The sequence below is a fragment of the Sinocyclocheilus grahami genome, unplaced genomic scaffold (assembly GCF_001515645.1).
Source record: "Sinocyclocheilus grahami isolate Dianchi unplaced genomic scaffold, SAMN03320097.WGS_v1.1 scaffold1540.1, whole genome shotgun sequence".
Classification (NCBI taxonomy): Eukaryota; Metazoa; Chordata; class Actinopteri; order Cypriniformes; family Cyprinidae; genus Sinocyclocheilus; species Sinocyclocheilus grahami.
Window position 1 is genome coordinate 7,976 of NW_015506719.1, and position 19,479 is coordinate 27,454.

Consider the following 19,479-nt stretch of genomic DNA (forward strand, 5'->3'; position numbering starts at 1 on the left):
TGTAAGCCAGAGCACGCTCAAAGAGCGCAAAAGGTGATGACTGAAAAAAAACACGGCTCGAAAAGGCAAGAAGGAAGAGAGAAATTTGATGGTGTCCTGAGTATTTAAACTGGGCGTTTGGACACCTCCCAAATGGTGTTTTGACCAATTAGATGTCATCTTTGCTCGGGGTGTGGTATATTTCTCCTCCCAATTCATAAATCAAATGTTATCTTATCAGCCACATGGTCCAAGTTTTTCCCGCTCTTGCAGAGTACAATTTTGGACATGATTTCTATAACAAGAATATGATACATTTGACAAAGAATTGATTGGAATAAACGTTTCAAGCATGAATTCTCAAACTCACACATACCAAACATGAATATGAACCCTTTACTTTGTCTTTATAGATTTGATTAATTTTTTATTTATTAGTTTTAGCTGATTTAGTTTTTTTGTAATAAAATAAAATATCTTTTTTGTTTTATTTCAGGTAATGTTTATTTTAATTAAATACATTTTTTAAATTTAACTATAATAACCCTGGTGCACATGAAAAACTTTTATTTACTTTTTATTGCACTTCTAATATTCTTAAAAATCCATCTGATTCCCTTCTGTCGTGTTCTTCAGGAACATCCCTGCTGACTGTGGCTGGATTCTTGATGACGGTCAGGCTCAGTTGCTGGAGAAAGCTCTGAACGGGACTGAACCTGATCAGGCTGAGACAAAAACACAAAGCAAAAACACTCCTAAAGATCCACCCCCTGCACTGGACCTAGTGGTGCTGTTAGACGTCTCAGATGAGCAGGTTCTAGAGCGAGCCGCCCATCAGGCTGGTGAGTGAACACAGATTGTACTGCTAGATGTTAATCTCAGATTTACTTTATCGTTAGTTACTCTTATCAACATGATGGGCTTTATCGTTTTTAGTATGTAATAATAATAAAGCTACTTATTAGTAGACAGGGAGAGCGTAGAGCAGGAGAGAGACAGCAGTGATGCTCCAGATGAAAAGATGAGTATGACAGATGTGGACACACAAGATCCAGCATCCTGCTCCGATTAATAAAGCCTGGGGAAGAAACCGATACAGCACAGGTGTGTGAAAACGTACAGTGTGTTTGTAGTGAATGTGTATAATCGATGATTGTTTTCATTATGTCCGATATATACAGTATATACACAATTACAGTTGGAAAGATGCAAGCTTGATTTTGTAATCCCCAAATACACAAATGCTAATACACTTTTGTTAATGCAGCCAGTCTAGTCACAATGAATGCATCCAAACTGCATTTGAAATCTGAATGAAATTAGCAATGTGTAAACAATATGATTTATGCACTAAATCCAGCAGAGACTTCAGCATAATAGGCATATTTGTAAATGCTCATGACAGAGGACTTCACTTAACAGCAAACTTCACAGTGATTGACTACCACCCAGCATTTTTGCCTTTCATTTGTCAGTTGACTCTTGGACGCTCTCAACTGCTCTCAGTGCTTTCTCCAGTCCTCTGTCAATCCTACAATTCCCTGTGAGAGCGTGTAGTTTGGCCTCCATAGAAATGAATTAAAAATGCCCACTCTGCTACCATATGAATACAGTAAAACAAGCAGAAAAGTGCAATGCTAATGGAAAAAGGTAACCAAAGTAACATCAAAAACCTGCTTTTGGAGTCAAAGAAATATTATTCTCATATGAGACGTTCTACAGGTATTTATTATTTAATAAACTAAACCATTTTTTTTTAATATTTCAAAAGCAAATGATGACAAACTTTTTCTTGAGGGACATCATACAAAGTTGTTGTTGATGTATAGATGTATAGCGCTTTTCACCATACAAATCATTGCAAAGCAACTTTACAGCAAATTAAGTTTCTACAATATTTAGTGGTAGCTTATCAGTGGTGACTGTCAGTCAATGTACATATGGCAGAAATGTACGGAAAAATCAATTAAAGACATAATCAAACAGACGATGAACACTATTAACAGCAATTATTATATGATGCAATCAATATAGCAAAATGTGGTAGTTCTGTATGTTGTTTCAGGGTTGGCATCATCTGAGGTCCTCTGAAGGGTTGGCATCATCTCTTCTCAGGTGTTCTGGATCCAGACTGAAGAAACAAATAGAGACATAATTAGCGTAGCTGCTGTTCCAACCAAGCAAAATTGATTTGTTTAACCCAAACTAAAGAATAATAATGTGCATTTGATCCGATATAACTGCAGTACAAGATTATGAGATGCATAAAGATGTGTCTTTAATCTAGATTTAAACAGAGAGAGTGTGTCTGAACCCCGAACGTTATCAGGAAGGCTATTCCAGAGTTTGGGAGCCAAATGAAAAAAAGCTCTACCTCCTTTAGTGGACTTTGCTATCCTAGGTGCTACCAAACATCCAGAGTTTTGTGACCTTAGGGAGTGTGATGGATTGTAGCGTGGTAGAAGACTAGTTAGGTATGCAGGAGCTAAACCAATAAGGGCCTTGTAGGTAAGTAATATTTTGTAACTGATACGGAACTTAATAGGTAGCCAGTGCAGAGACTGTAAAATTGGGGTAATATGATCATATTTTCTTGACCTGGTAAGGACTCTAGCCGCTGCATTTTGGACTACCTGTAGCTTGTTTATTGAAGATGCAGGACAACCACCTAGCAGTGCATTACAATAGTCCAGTCTAGAGGTCATGAATGCATGAACTAGCTTTTCTGCATCAGAAACAGGTAACATGTTTCGTAACCTGGCAATGTTTCTAAGAAGGAAGAATGCTGTTTTTGTAACATGGGAAATATGATTTTCAAAAGACAAGTTGCTATCTAATATAACACCCAGATTTGTGACTGTAGAGGAAGTAACTTGACATCCGTCTAGTTGCAAATTGTAATCCACGAGATTCGGCGTACTGTCTTTTGGTCCAATAAGTAATATCTCTGTCTTATCCGAATTTAATAGGAGAAAATTATTGGTCATCCATTCTTTTACATTTTTAACACACTCCGTTAGCTTAGATAATTTAGAAGTTTAATCTGGTCTTGTTGAGATATATAGTTGAGTATCATCGGCATAACAGTGGAAACTAATCCCGTATTTTCTAATAATATTACCAAGGGGCAACATGTATATTGAAAATAGGTATAGTACAGTATAGTATAGTATAATACCTAGTACAGATCCTTGTGGCACTCCATATTTTACTGGTGTTAATTGAGATGACTCCCCATTTAAATGAATAAAGTGGTAGCGATCGGACAGGTAGGATCTAAACCATCTTAAAGCATGCCCTTGAATACCTGTATAGTTTTGTAATCGATCTATGAGTATGTCATGATCTATAGCAGGGGTGGTGAACGTCGGTCCTGGAGAGCCGCAGCCCTACAGAGTTTTGCTTCAACCCTATTCAAACACACCTGAACGAGCTAATCAAGGTATGAACGGTTACTAGGAAGCTACAGGCAGGTGAGTTTTAATTAGGGTTGGAGCTGAACTCTGCAGGGCTGTGGCTCTCCAGGACCGGAGTTTGCCACCCCTGATCTATAGTGTCGAACGCAGCACTGAGGTCAAGTAAAACTAGCAATGAGATGCAGCCTTGATCTGATGCAAAAAGCAAGTCATTTGTAATTTTAACAAGTGCAGTTTCTGTTTCTTTAAATAAAAGTACAAATATTTCTCTAACAAATAAAGTGGTTTCTGAGCCATTTAAAGTCCACGTAAAATCAAAATGGACTGTATTTATTTATTTTTTATTGGTTTTACATAAAGAAGGTCACTTACAAATTGCTCAACATTATCCTTACATTGAACAGAACAACAATCTGACTGTATTTACTACTTTTAATGGATGTTTCTAGAGTGATTTTCCAATGATTCATCCATGTATGTTATTTCACAGGAAGGAAATGACTTCTTTTTGACTGATATAATTTTGTGCTAGAAAATAGTGTAACAAATACATAATGGAGAAATGTGTTGTGCTGCTGTTCAGATTTTCTGATGTTCAGAAGTTTTTGTTTGTTATGGTTTCCATGACACATGGCCAAAACTGGAGAAATGGTTTGGTGACCAGCAGAATATTTTAGTGAAAGTCTCTGCAGATGCAGACGAGGACACTCTCTTCAGTAAAGTGAAGATGGCTCTGATGGACACTATGGACTCAGTTGAAAAAGGTAGATTGACTTAACCCTATTACTTAACCCTGTAAAGCCTGAAATAGGAAATAAGTAAACAACATTTTTAATGAAACCATTTATTCAACCTTTGGACAAAATAAAAAAAAAACAGCAAGAAAAGTTTGTATACATGGTTTTGTTGAGGGAAAAAAACACCTCAATTATATTCAACTGAGCAAAAGTGTGCAATTTGGTGCAATTGCTGATATTTTTTATTTCTTCTCCACAATTTTCTGCTAATAATTCAGCTTTCTACATACTCATTCAAACATTTTGTAGAATAGAAATTTTAAAAATCTACAATTTTTCTACCTAAAACTTTAACATTATTCATCTGCTGCCTTTTAAGCTCTTATATTTCCTTTTGCAAATGCGTGTCTAGTGAATGCTCTCTGTCCTTTCCCATAGGAGCAGCTCTGGGTCACTCCAGGAAAATGTCTACATCCTCCTCACTTGAACACACCCGTCCAGAAAGTGCCTGCTCTGCTAAGTCTAAAGCAGCTCCCCCGAAATCGCTACGTGGAGGAACCTTTACCAAAGGCACATACACACACGCAACACACAGTCTCTCAGAAGACTGACATGCTGATTAAACATGGAAAAATGACATTCAAAAAGTCTGTTTGATTTGGAATATCAGATGGAATGCCATTACACTCATCTAATCACCAAGGCTGCATTTATTTGATCAAAAATGCAGTGATACTCTGCATTAAATGAAATATTATTGTAATTCAAAACAACTGTTTTCTACGTTAATATGTTTTTAAAATGTAATTTATTCCTGTGATCAAAGCTGAATTTTCAGCAGCATTACTCCAGTCTTCAGTGTCATTTCCTTCAGAAATCATTCTAATATGCTGATTTGCTGCTCAGAAAACATTTCTTATTATCAATAATGTTCAAAACAGTTGTACTGCTTCATATTTTTGTGGAAACTGTGATACATTTTTTTTTCACAGTTAAAATTTTAAAAGAACAGCATTTATTTGAAATAGGAATTTAATATAGAACATCTAATGTAGAGATTACACTATAGGACTTAAAGTGGTTGTGAACAGCTAAAAAAACGAAAAAAAAATGTATATGATATAAATGTATTATATGACCCATTTATATCACGTCAGTTTTGTTTTTCTGTTATGTGGGTCCCCGTTTTGCAGGAGATCACAGAGTATCTTGTGCCATCCTGGGAGAACGTCTGTAATTCATACGTGACTAACATCAAAGCAGTGATGCAGAACCTCCGCAGTGAACGTGAGCTCATCATTCACCACCTCTGCAACATCCGGTGAGAGAACAGTGCTCGTGTGTGTGACGTGAGGCCTGTGTATGTGTATGTAAGTGTATAACATAAGTGTGTGTGTGTTAGTGTGTTTCAGGGAGAACTTCAGGCAGTACTTACAGAAGCCGGATCTGAAGCAGGAGTTTGTAAGCACATGGCAGTGTGATTATAACGGCGTTCCTGACAACATCAGAGAGGACGAGGAGACCAAAGCGGGAACTCCATCAAAGACTGGATGTGAGACAATCTCTTACACTGGAAAAAAAAAAAAAGCTTTTCTTCCTCAGTATTTTTGTCTTTTTTTCAATACAAATATTTAAACATTCTAAAATCAAGATACGTCTACTTGAGAAGGAAAATTACAAGATATAAAGTCTTGTTTTCTGAAAAATATTTATTTGTTGTGCTAAATAATTCTACCAATAGGGTAAGAAAAATAAACTTGTTTTCCTTTTGAGATTAAATTATGTTTTCTTACCCCACTGGCAGATATGTATTAATTATAAACTCATTTAATTTTAATAACATTTTTAGAAGACCCTCGGGTAAATGTATCTTCATTTAAGAATGTTTATGAAATGTATTTGTACTGAAAAACAAGACAAAAATACTACGTTTTTAATTTTTTTGCATGTAATCTTAAAAACCCCCTCAAAAGTTAAATATTTTCACTGGCAATACATGCTATATTTCAGCGCACACAAATAAAAAACACATTTGGTAAATTCTCAAATGTTAATTAACTTCAAAAAGCAAAAATCAGTGAAGATTGGGGGAAGACCTTAAAATAAATTTGCAGTATATTTATTAGCAATAAAGCAAGGAAAATGCAGTTTAATTAATTTTTATTTTGTTTCATTTTATATGTTATGTCTGTGTGTAATGTTTTTCAAGTATTTTTTTTGTATATTTATTTTGTATTAAAATTGTATTTGTTACATTGTACATTGTATTTATTGTTAAAAACAGGCAAACAAAACAAATATAATATTCACAGTTGCAAAACTATTTCAGTTCATATTTGTTTGCTGCAGGTTTATCACAAATTGGCTACAGTCTTTACCCAGAAACAAAACAAAACATACTTTTCTGCTTATTTTCATATTGTGATGAGTGTGTGTTTGTGTTTTTGTACAGGACTTGCGTGAGCATCTATGGGACATCTGTGATAAGCACAAGGAAGAGGCGGAGCAGGAGAGAGCAGGTGTCATTGATGATAGCTGGGTAGACGATCACACTGCTGTACTGATCAACCATTATTCTGCATTAATGCAGGTATTAAACATTAATCTGGAAAAAACATCTGGAATGAGTTTGAAGTCTAATGGTTCTGTTCATGTGTGTGTGTGTGTGTGTGTGTGTGTGTGTGTGCAGATAGAAGTGGGCCGCTTTCAAGACTCCCTGTGTCTGTTGAGAGATTATTACACAGCAATGTGTAAAACTACATTTCCTGAATCTACACGTGGTTTTACTCGCATCCCTTTGATTGACATCACAGATGACCATGTCGAGCAAGAGGCACCAAAAAAAAAAAACCTCACATACTGCTGTATATTATGTTATCATCATGCCACAGACATTACAGGACTACAGCTCTTCTGCCGTGCTAGTGAAGTATCAATCTCATAATGGGTGACTTTGGCTGTGTTCAGAATAGCATATATTATTTTTGCAGTATGCATGCAAATTTTCACCAATTCAGTTCAAATCTTGTTCTCATCTGATAGTGTCCGTGCAGTTAAATCAATAATATTATTGAATATTAATTGCCTTTTAAACATTATACAATCTTAGCAATATGTCTACTGTTTTACATATGATTTCATATAAATAGTAAGCAATATGCAGTGTATTCTGTGTAGTAAACAGTACACTAGCATTCGATTTTGAACATAGACATTGTGTTTTTACTGTGAATTTGTTTAGATACACTTTAATGTGTTAATATATTACACATTGATATTTCAGCCCTGCTCCTGCGCCGTATCGGTTAGCCTAACACAGTACACGTAGCAAGGTGTATACATATATATACATATATATACAGTATACATACACATACATATATACACATACATACATGTATACAAACACACATATATACATATACATACATATATATATATATATATATAATTTAAGTTTTAATATATTTATAGTAGGAAATTTACTCTGATTATTGATAATGATATTTAATCTAATGATTTTTGACATTAATAAAAATCGATAATTTTGACCCATACAATGTATTTTTGGCTATTGCTACAAATATACCCCAGCGACTTAAGACTGGTTTTGTGGTCCAGGGTCACATTTTTAAATATATTCAAATAGAAAACGGTTATTTTAAATTGTAATTGATTGATCAAATGAATGCAACCTTGGTGAGCATGAGCATGGGAGACTTCTTTCAAAAACATTAAAACATTTAAATTATTCCAGACTTTTGAACGGTGGTGTATGTTTCATGGTAATGTTGATTCTTTTATCTATTTAGGCACAATTAGACATTTTTAAATTAGATTATTTCAAAAAGAATAGTTCCTACTCAAAATTCTGATTGGATATAAAATGGTGATATATCTGTCTTCATGTGTCAGGTGTTGGCAGAGATGCAGCAGCGAGAAGAAGAGGAGGGTGATGAAGAACAGAAGCAGATGGAGGCACAGAGAGTGCAGACTTTAAACTTTGCTACAGACAATAGGAAAGCTGGGAAAAAGGAAGGTGAAGAAGAGCCACTGCTCCATCATCATACGAGTTTTAGCTGTGTTATGTTAACACTAGTGTGTGATGTTCCCACCCCTCCACAGGAGCCCAGTCTTCAGCCCGCAGTGGAGAAGAGCCCTGAGGAGGTCAAGAGGAGGGCAGAGAGGAAATGAATCAAACAGGAGTTTACAGCCGCACTGAAACGTGAAGGTACGCCGTGAGCTGCTGGGCGTCATTGTCTTATGATACCTCAGTTTCAGGATGTTGTGTGTGCATGTGATGTATAAACTGTAAGAATGCTTTGTGTTTGTGTGCAGAACATGCAGTGAAGCTGCGTCTGGAGCTGATAAAGGCCCATGCGCTGAGAACAGTGAGCAGTTTGCAGCAGAGAGCAGAGCAGGCCTACAGGAACATGGAGGAGTGGCTGGGAACTTGCTTCCTGTCTGAGATGAACAGATCAGAGGAAGATGAATGGAGGGGTGACAGCACATCAGGAGAAGATGACAACACCGTCTGGGCTTTCTTGGTTATGATTATACTGCACATACCATTGTATAAAATTAATTTAGTAAAACAAATACCATTATGTATACATTTTTGATTTGCTATATAACTTATAAAACTTATATATAAACTTTTTTATATATTTATTTATATAATATATTAATATATAACTTTTAATAAACAGTGAATTAACTATTTATATACATTTATAAAAAGTAATCATTTATATAAATGAACACATATCACCTTCACCTAAGGTATTTTTTAATATCAATAGAGATCATACTGCAAGAAAAAACTGTTTTCATAACTATTACACAGTAAAACATATCTTATCAAACACATTTTTACTTATTTTTATTATTTTAATTATTTGTATTAAAATGAGTGTAAAGTCAGTTCAGTAGAACAAATACCTTGATTTATAAATAGAATTCTTATTTTGCACTAAAATATCTAAGTCAACTTATTTTGAATATTGTAAATATGCATTTAGTTTTTTTATATTATATAAATTTTTTATTATATTTTATATAATATATATATATACACACACACACACACACACACACACAGAGAAAACTGAAAGAATTATATATAAAACAAGATAAACGTCACTCTGCATGAAAATATGACTGGGACATATTCTTAAGTTTCAGGACATTTACCCAAAAATACCTTATGTGCTTCTCATCATACTGTACACATGTTCATAAATGTATATGTGCTTAATATGTTTGCATTTGCTTACCAGTATCGACCAGCTGACAGAGTTGGTGCGGCAGCACATTGAGAATGGAGTTCAGATCTATCATGAGCTGGTGCTGCAGAGCGCTGATTTCTGCTTGGATGGAGACTGATCTGTCGCCCGCTCCACACCGATCCCTGCTGGAGCAGCCCAAAAACAGCACTCTGACTGTTCAACAGCTGCACAAGACAGCATCTACTGCTCAGAATCAGCATTACTCAAAGAACCCTAAACTAAAATGCCACGGATTGATTGTCTTTTGAAAATTAAAGGAATAATTTATCAAAAACTGTAATGTAACTGTATTATGTTTTCTGTGCATTGTGTGATGTGTCCAGGTCTGGTGTGCAGTAATGAGTTGACTGAAGTTCTGCATGAGTTAACCTCTCCTCACATGGGTAGTGATGTCCTGCCTGAACCCTGGATGCATATCACTCCCTCACAGGTACAGCTTCACTCTAACCTAAATTATAAACTCCTCCATGGTTTGCTGTGTCTTAGGTTGCAAAAATTCATACTTAATTCCCCACCTTTCCCAACCAACCACTGCATAAGGAAGTGTGTGAAATGTATTCATTTTAAAAGCGTCTCCATTGCTTTGGCTTGGTTACTTCCAATGCCTCGAAACAGGAAAAGAGACTCTGCTTGTCAAGTGATCATATTTGAGTTATAAAAGTAGACTTGATCTGATATGATTGTAACGTTAATGCCATCTGTTAGATTACAAATTTATAAAATGTTATATCTAGGTTCCTATGTAATAGTATATAAACTGAAAAAGTTATGTACATTGTGTTTTACATTTTGAGGTAAAGATGATGACATTCTAAGAAGATCAAGTCAGGCAGCCCAGGTGTCTTGAGACATTAACCTTTTGTCTTTATGCACTTCCTGATCATTGGGCAGGGTCCAATGGCTGATTGGATTAGCACCTATGCATTTGAATGAAACTGTTATGCCGATGAGATCAGGGCTGGGAAAATTCCGGTAACAGGCTGATTCCTGTACTGCATTTGCATGCTTTGTTTAGATTGTCTCCACCTCTATGTATCCCTCCCCCTTGAAAGGTATAAACTCTACTGTGCTGAGCTATAGTCAGACTTGGATGACTGCAGCGACGCACAGCGAGTCCTCAATAAAGAGTAACTTCTGTATGAAAGATCCCAACGTCTCCTGGTCTCTGCTTCGACGAGGAAAAAGTTTCCTACACCATCAATAATGATAAAAAGTGTCAAATTACAGTAACTAATATCATTAATATATTTAGCATAAATGATATTCAGAAAATTATACATTTAAGATTCATTTGCGATTGAAAATCAGTTTGATGGAACTCCAAACTAAACAAAACGTGAAGAACACACAATCTTGAGATCCTATTAGGAGCTAAGTTAAGGCAATGTAATTGACAAAAAAGAATCCTGTCAAATGACATGATGCCTTGAGATGCGTCACATTTACTGTTGTATGGAAATTTTCATGGTTGAAATTTCAATAGGAATCCACACAACTAGGAATCCCCACACAAATTTCACAACAGGTTCAAGTTTGTCACTTGAATTCACAACACTGACCAACAGAAAGCTGCTTGGTTTGAAAGAGCTTCATTCATTCATTCGCTATACATTATTGACAATGGACCTTTTTGCCCACAAAATCTTGCCGAAGCCTGTTTGTACTCACATGATAACATGTGCTATTGTGTGTGTAGGTTGATGAGTTGGTGTGTGAGTTAGAGATGTTGGACTGGCGTCAGTTTCTGCTCAGTGCAGCTCTGCTGTGGCCGTTTCCATTTCAGACTCAGCAGGAACCAGACAAGAACAATACACACAGGTTTATTACACTCATAGAGCATCACTAAAATATTTAACTACACACAGACCTATAAAATCAAACAGATTTTTGTAGTACAATCACTCTTACAGCATTTTAATAGTTCAAATATGGTTCTATAGTTAATTTTATTCCAACTGCATGCTGTTTATACAATTAAAATGAATGAAAGCAAGCCTCATTTATATAATCTTGCTACATTTATATGTGCTTACAAGTTCAATTTAACATATTTTGTTTTATAATCAGGTTGAATTGTGGTTTCCCAGTAAGAGATCTTCCTGTCCCTAATGACCCAACTGAACCTCTGCCCTATGACAGACTAGCTAATCTTAAGAAGGTAATGCAGCAGTTTAAAGGATTTTTTTCATATCAATTTATTCCTTTTATCTCGTCTCCCATCCTTCAGTAACAGCCTCTTTGCAAAGATGTATTGTGAACTTACAAAGTGGTTCCATAGTATATCAAGCTTCTTAAAGATCTCAAAAGATCAAGAATAACTTGATTCCTCATAATTCCACCCCTTTAATGCAGTGAAAATTTGCTGAAGATTTTCTCACCTTCAGGCCATCCAAGATCTAGATGAGTTTGTTTCTTCATGGGAACAGATTTGGAGAAATATAGCTTTACATCACTTGCTCACCAATGGATCCCTTATAGTGAATGGGTGCCGTCAGAGTCCAAACAGCTGATAAAAGCATCACAATAATCCACAAGTAATCCACACCACTCCAGTCCATCAATTAATATCTTGTGAAGTGAAAAGCGAAAAGCTGCATGTTTGACCTTGAATGTAATCAAATTCTCAGTAAATTTTCACTTTTGAGTGAACTATTTCTTTAACTTTGATTGCATCTATGATGTTTTGCAAATGCTTTTCTGATCAGTTAATCTGTATATGAACATGCATGTGGTTTTTTTTCTTCTTGTTTATGTGTGTAGTTTTTCTTCAGTCTGTTTGCAAGCACACACACTTCTCCACTGATGCTGGACTATCTGAGCATGCTGCTGTATTTCTGCTGCCATCCTGAACCAGCTCAAGGCTTCACCAGAGCGCTCAGCCTCCTGATCGGACACACACTGCACTATAAACACACCAGCCCCCTCACACAGGTACACACACAGTATGATGACATGGTTAACAGACTCTTCTGAGCTGAAGAGCTTGAAGAGAACTTGTCATTTTTAGAACCTTTATTTGCATTGTGACATCATTTATAATTCAATTACGCACATTAATCTTGTTTAATTTACTTTTTTTCTCATTACTGTAATGCATAAAAATAATGTATTACTTAAACTGTGAAATTTGAAATGGGTTTTCATGTGGTTCACTCTGGTTTTGTTTCAAACCTGCTGTAGTCTGTGCTGTATATGGAGGTTGCTGGAGTTGAGTGTGACGCTGATGAAGAGGAGGAGAGAGGGGTGGAGTCTGAAGAAGTGGCCGTGTCTGTCGATGACGTGCTCAGAGTTCCGAGTAATGGAGATGATCACATCTCCTCACATCTGAACCACTTCCAGCCCAACCACAGGAGCAGAGATGAATTTAGAGAGGTAGAACATAACAGAAACCAAAATAAAAAAATCCTTCATTTGAACCACTTAATGAAAAATATAAACAAATAGGAAGCATTTCTATTTAAAATGGCAAGATGGCAAAAATACTTAGTGTGTGTGTGTTAGTCATTTATAACAGTTTCATAAATGTAGGTCTATTTGTGTAATCTTTGTGCCAGAAGATGTTCACTGGAATATTTCACTTAGTTTTTGGAACAGATTCGTGTGTTTCTGTAGATCAGTAGATGGTGTAAAGGGTCTGCATGAAGCTGTATTTAATGTGGTGTTGTGTGTTCAGGAGCTGCTGAAGGTGTTTAAGGAGTTGGGTTTTAAGGGTGAGGAGAAGATTCCTTTCTCCACTCTCCCAGCATTACGGTGGCCGAGAAGTGCGAAGCAAATCACAATTCTGAAAACAAAATAACAAATTACAAACGCAAATGCAAGTCTAAAAAAACAATAACTATTCAGGAAGCACAACAACAATTCAGAAAACACTATAACAAGTCAGAAAACACAATGACAAAATCGAAAACAAAATAACAAGTCAGAAAACACAACGACAAATCAGACAAACCGGAAGAGGGAGGTATAGTTTGAGACAGCGCCATTGGTTTGGGATTACTAACGGCTGACTGGACGAGACATCTGTCAATCAACGTATACAGGGAAGAACCAGCCGAAGAACAGCAGAGTCGTGGTAGAAAGTTCAGGGATGGTATTAAAGTAGCTCAGTTTAAATGTATTGTAAATTGCCCTTACTGTGGAATAAAAAATACGGGGTGTATATTTACATTTAGTTAAAAGTGGTGTAAAACATCAGCTCCAGTGGCGCAGATGGATAAGTGTGTGCCCTTGGATTTTTGGCGCGATTGACCCGGGTTCGATCCCGCCTTTTGCCGAACTTTTTTCCCCTCCCTTTTCACATCTCGTATTAGCAATGGATTCTATTTACACTAAGTGAAAATAGCAGTATTTTTAGCAATATGCTATTTACACTAAATGCAAATACCTATTTACACTGTTAAAATAGCAGGATTTCTACTATCAAGTATACTACTTGTTGCAAATAATGGCAATTATCTGCACTTCAGTATTGTAGTACATTATAAAACAGTATGCAATAATAACGTATTGAGTGTAAATTATAATTTTAATTATTAAATGGATGCCACCTTATTGGTACAATAAAGCCCTCCCTACACCTACCCTAACCCTGCCCGATACAACTTTTTGATTATTTCCTTAGTTTTTAATGAAAATAAATGCCTTTACGATGTGATACGAGATTTGAAAAGGGAGAAAAAAAAAGTTCGGCAAAAGGCGGGATCGAACCCACCAATGGCGCGGTCTCAAACTATACCTACCTCTTCTGGTTTGTCTTATTTGTGGTTGTGTTTCCTGACTTGTTAATTTGTTTTCGGATTTGTCGTTGTGTTTTCTGACTTATTTTTTTAAATTTTTCATTGTGTTTTCTGACTTGTTATAATGTTTTCTGAATTGTTGTTGTGTTTTCTGAATTGTTATTTTGTTTTTTAGACTTGCGTTTGTAATTTGTTATTTTGTTTTCAGAATTGTGATTTGCTTTGCACTTCTCGGCCACCATACAGCATCCCTTTCTGCAGGACCTAATGGAAGGATCCTCACAGTACCTGCTTCCTGTGAGTATAACATAACAATGATCTTTAACTTAAAATATCTTCTCATGTGTTCTGCATAACAGAAAATTATACTGGTTTGGATGAACTGTCACTTTATATTGAAACAGGAAATATAGGATAAATTGAGGTTCAGTAAGATTATTTTTTAAAAATTAAGTGTTTTTATTATGATTACTTTTTTTTATGTACAGGACATTCACAAAATTTTCCAAGCCCAACAAACTGATGCTCTTAGAAGCCTCTCAACATCATAAACAATCAAAACAACACGAACCAACACCAATACATGCTTCAGGCAAGGTACATGCTAATGGAATAAAAAAATAATGTAATAAACGTATATGGTATATTAAAATGTCATTTACATCTAAATGAATCATGAACAGAACACTGATCTGAGGGTAACAACCCTTCAATAAACTCAAATATGGTAATTCTAAATGTATTTATTGTAGTGGAGATACACATTTGATTGTAGCTGTGTATTGTTGTTTCTCATTACAATAGTTCATATTGGTTAATTTGGTGTATTTGTGTGATTCAAAGATGGTTAAAATGGAAGCTTGAACATGATCCCTTACAACAAAAACAAAACAATCAATGTAAATCACTTTAAAACATCAACATAAATGTAAAGTAAAAAAGAATATATAAAATGAGTATAAAGAATATATGAGTGAATGATTTGTTAAATGAGCATGTATATGAATACACAAGTATATATGAATAAAAATGTAAAGAATATACAATAAAGATTGAACTATAACTTCTTTGGTCTTTGCCAAATGAATAATGTTCACCGTTTTGCTCTCTTGGCATGAGACAGACCCACAAGCAACCATAAGATTTTACAAATCATTATCAGAAAATCCTTCAGTTCCCAGCAGGCCTAATAGTGCTTTATTCTATAACCAATTATTAAAAATAAGATCTTCTGCATATGAATCATCTCTAAAAATCATTTGAATATCATTCTGTCCCATAATGACATTGACAAATATCGGTCAGATTTTTAGGCTGCTGCTTTGATTCTTCACCTCAGTGAACCCTTTTACACTCATATTCTGCTCTGAAGAACCTTTTGAAGATTTTCTGAGAGGTTCACTTCCTGCTTTATGCCCAGTAAATTAAGCTGATCACGCAGAATCTTTTCAGATTTTTAGAATGATTTCAGGGACACACCATTCACATGAAAATATGAAAATAAAAATCCACAATGGTATTGACAAGTCTCTGACAGATATTTCCCAGGTAGCTACAGAAATCAATCAGTACTCAAGGACTCGAGGAGTTTCATTAGTCTACTTCCATTGCTTTAACTTCCTCACTCTGTTCTTCTTCATTTACAGGCACGTTTGCTCCACATGTATCCTCAAGGGGCCCAAGGTCAAAATTTTCATGTATAGATTTAAATTTATAGAGTAATTTTAAAATGTCACTTCTTGTCTTGACCTGTGTGACAATAGCATCCATGATGGATGGCATGGAATAGGCAAATTCAATAACACTCCTAGTTTTCTCAACTTCAGTGTAGTCAAAGCCACCAGAATGCATACCAATCAGACAGCAGTGTTCATCAAACACCGGGGAGCCAGAAGATCCATGAAATAAACAAGAGTTATAGGTGATCCGGTTCTGATGTAGATACGGCCAACATTGCCATGTTACATATGGACAGGAAACATTCTCGGATATGTGTTGATTTATATTTTGTAATTGATTCTCACTCCCAATGATGAAGCAAGGGTCCATCTTCTTAATGTTACCATCTGGATGTCCCACAATGTAGATCCCACCACGGTTAGGAGGGAAGACATGCTTATAGCATTCAAACAATTCAGTACAGTCTTCAGGTGCAGCTTCCAATTCAAGAAGAGCAAAATCATGGAATCTGCGCCTGTCATTCGTTTCATAACCATAAGCAACAACGTCATCTTTTACTGACAGAACTTTTGCATCAGATCCTGAAACTTCATAATTAAATACAGCCGTCAGAGTCTTCGAAAGCTTAATTAGGTGAGGATGCTCTGGTGGGGAATGAACACAGTCCTTAACAACATGAGCATTAGTGAGGATGAATCTGTCAAAGACTAAGAAGCCGGTTCCACTGGCAGAATTCTCAACTTTAATCATACACACAGAGTCAGAGAGTGTCATGATCTGCCTCACTTTGTTCACCTCAGTGAAACATTGAACACCTTTGTCATATTCTTCTTGGATGAACTTTTGAATTTGGGGGTTCTTTCGCTGTTTTAGCTTCTTCAACACATCTTCACACAGAGACTCGAGAAACTTCTGAATGTCAGTGGAAAAAGAATTTCCAGAATCACCAGTAGCATTTCCATAAGTATTTGGTGTTGCATGCCCTGTAGTTGAAGGACCTGCTAAATTAGTCTCTCTCTCTTGAAGTGTTTTTTGTTCAGTGCTGTTGGGATGCTGGACTGGGTCATTTTGTGCTGAATCAGCAGTCTTGACTTGAGTTTGTTTCTTTTGGTTATCTGGCCGTTTGTCAGCAATAGCAATTATCTGAAATGTCTTCTTCTCAAGATGCTCAACAAGGTTGGCCATTTCATACCTTGATTTTTTCATCTTTTCTCCTTCTCTAGATTCCAGAGTGAGGACACAGAGTTTCTGGTAAATTGTATCACTGAATCGTCCATCACGCATAAGAGCAGTTTCAACTTCCTCTCCTTTGAATGCATAAACACAAACATACTCCGTTTTGTCTCTCAGTTCATTATTTTTCATTATGAATTTCATATACTTCTTTCCTGTCGTTTTAATGTAAAATGTGACTAGGTCTGTCCTTGAAAGTCTTTTTTGTGTCTCTTGTGCTGTAACAGTTATTTTTTCCTTTTTGATGAAGGTTATTTTTAAGAGCTCATGTTTTTTAATAAGACAGCAGGGGAAGTCTGTCTTCACAGCAGCTCCATCAGCTCTCAGGATGACTATTTCTTTCTTCTCGTCGCTTACATTCTTATTCACACAGAAAGTGTCGCATGCACCAAGGGCATCAAGCACAGTCATGGATGTATTACGTGACACAAAAACTGGATCAGACTCGGTGTCGAAACAAAACCTGAAAGTGTGTTCTTTCTCTTCTGCTCTCTGTTAAATTCAGATAAACAATCTATTATGTACAGACATTCAAGTGAATACCATTGAAGAAACATTTGTCATGAAATGGTGATTTGTTTTATTAGTATGTGTTAAAGGGAAACTCCACCCAAAAATAAAAATTCTTTCATCATTTACTCATCTTCATGCCACACACACACCTTTATTTCTTCAGATGAACACTAATATTTTTAGAAAAATAATCAATTTCCGAGTCTGTATAAAGTGTGCAGGACCCTCAAAGTTGACTCTTCAAAAACTACACAGTGAACACGACAGGAATGGATATGATCCCAGTGGATGAATCTATGTCCTCTGAAGCAAAACAATAGATGTTTAAAATTTTTAACTTTTTACTATAAACTAATAAACCATTGCTTCTCACTGTCATATGTGCTTTCACTTGACAAACTCCAGTATTTTGTGAAGCATGATGCAAGCACGTTGTAAAGCTCATGCGAAAAGTAAAATGTCCTCTGTGTTTCCACATTGTGACGTTTCACAACATGCTTGCATCATGATTCGCAACATGCCGACATTCACTCCAAGCATGAACACGTATGACAGTTAGCCATAAAAGATGTCTTCACTCTCTTGTGTTTGGTCATTTTAGAATAGAAAAAAAGTGTTTTGAATTTTCACAAATTTAACTTCATCAGAATGGTACGAAACCTGGTGACTTGCAGCAGCACTTGCTATGTGAACACACACACAAAAACTTGATTGGACTTGATTCTAAATAGCTAAATGGTTATACCAAAAAAAACAAAAAAAAAAACCGAGTTGTTTGCGGTCAAAAATGACCACCATAGGAAATGAATGAGAATGGATAAAGCAATTTTATGGGTGGTGGCTACAATTTACAAATCAGCCATGACGCAGGAAAAAAAAAAGTGAAGGGGTAAAACTCTAAAATATCAAAACAGAAGACTCAACTAAGGCTGATGATACATGGGGCAACTTATATACTGTATATATATATATATATGTCATGACTTCGGTCTGATCAGCAGGTTGTTGTTGTTTTTGTCTGTTTTGACAGTTCGCCATGTGCTCATTGTCTTCGTGGTTTCCCTCCCCATCGTTATCTTATTAACTACTTTAGCTGCCGTCACACCTGTGGCTTGTTAATTCCTTAATTCTCCCTCTTTTTAAGTTCCCCTCGTGTCTAGTCTTGTGTCTGACCGTTGTGAACATGCTACTCTTCGTTTGTGACCTACTACACAACAAAATATCCAGTGTTGTTTAGAGTTGTTTTTAATGGTGTTAATTTATCAGAGTTAAAAAGTGTTGATTCTGGTGTTGATTTGAATGGCATTAACACTTGCAGTGTAAATCAGTGGTCGGAGTCAGTGTAATTCCAGCGAGTTGACATAATTGACACTGGTGATGAGTTGATCCAATTTCTGGTCCTTGCACATTATTTACTTTTTGATTAATGGCGGACGACCACGAGGAGAGGACAGTGTTCAAACAGGTATATTTTATAACCACTTAAATTGACCAATTTTCATGTTTAGTTTGTTTCTCACCATTCAGAATAATATTAGTACATTTCTCAACATTGCCAGAGTGCTAACAGTATTTCTTTTCAGATAACGCGACAGACCACTGACAGCATCTCGAGGCCATTTAGCTGCACCACTTGTTAGCAAGCAAATTGAGGTAAGAATGGCATTGTTTGTTAGTTAGCCGTTTTAAACGTAAATTTTCTTATATTTTAGAATCTGGGGTAGATAACAGGGTCATTTCTGTGATTTGTGTAACTTGACTGTTTAATGAGTTAAACTAACGCAGCATCCATATCCCCTTCTTGGGGGCTCACGTTATTTGTGTTGCCAAAATAAGACATTGTAATGCATTTTTGTCTCCAGTATTTTAGTATAACTGTGCATTGTGAGCAGCGATC

General features: G+C 36.0%; 1 protein-coding gene and 1 pseudogene across 1 annotated transcript in view; one reads left to right on the top strand and one right to left on the bottom strand.

The window, feature by feature from the left end:
• The window catches only part of LOC107571025 (sperm flagellar protein 2-like), a 21,993-nt pseudogene extending 7,133 nt beyond the window's left edge, over positions 1 to 14,860 (top strand).
• An 84-nt stretch (positions 14,861 to 14,944) lies between these two features.
• LOC107571029 (protein FAM111A) overlaps positions 14,945 to 19,479 on the bottom strand; it is an 11,621-nt gene continuing 7,086 nt past the window's right edge. Inside the window, exon 4 of the mRNA XM_016257316.1 lies at positions 14,945 to 17,561. Coding sequence (XP_016112802.1) covers positions 15,750 to 17,561 — 1,812 coding nt within the window. The 3' untranslated portion in view covers positions 14,945 to 15,749. The remainder of the gene's footprint in view (positions 17,562 to 19,479) is intronic.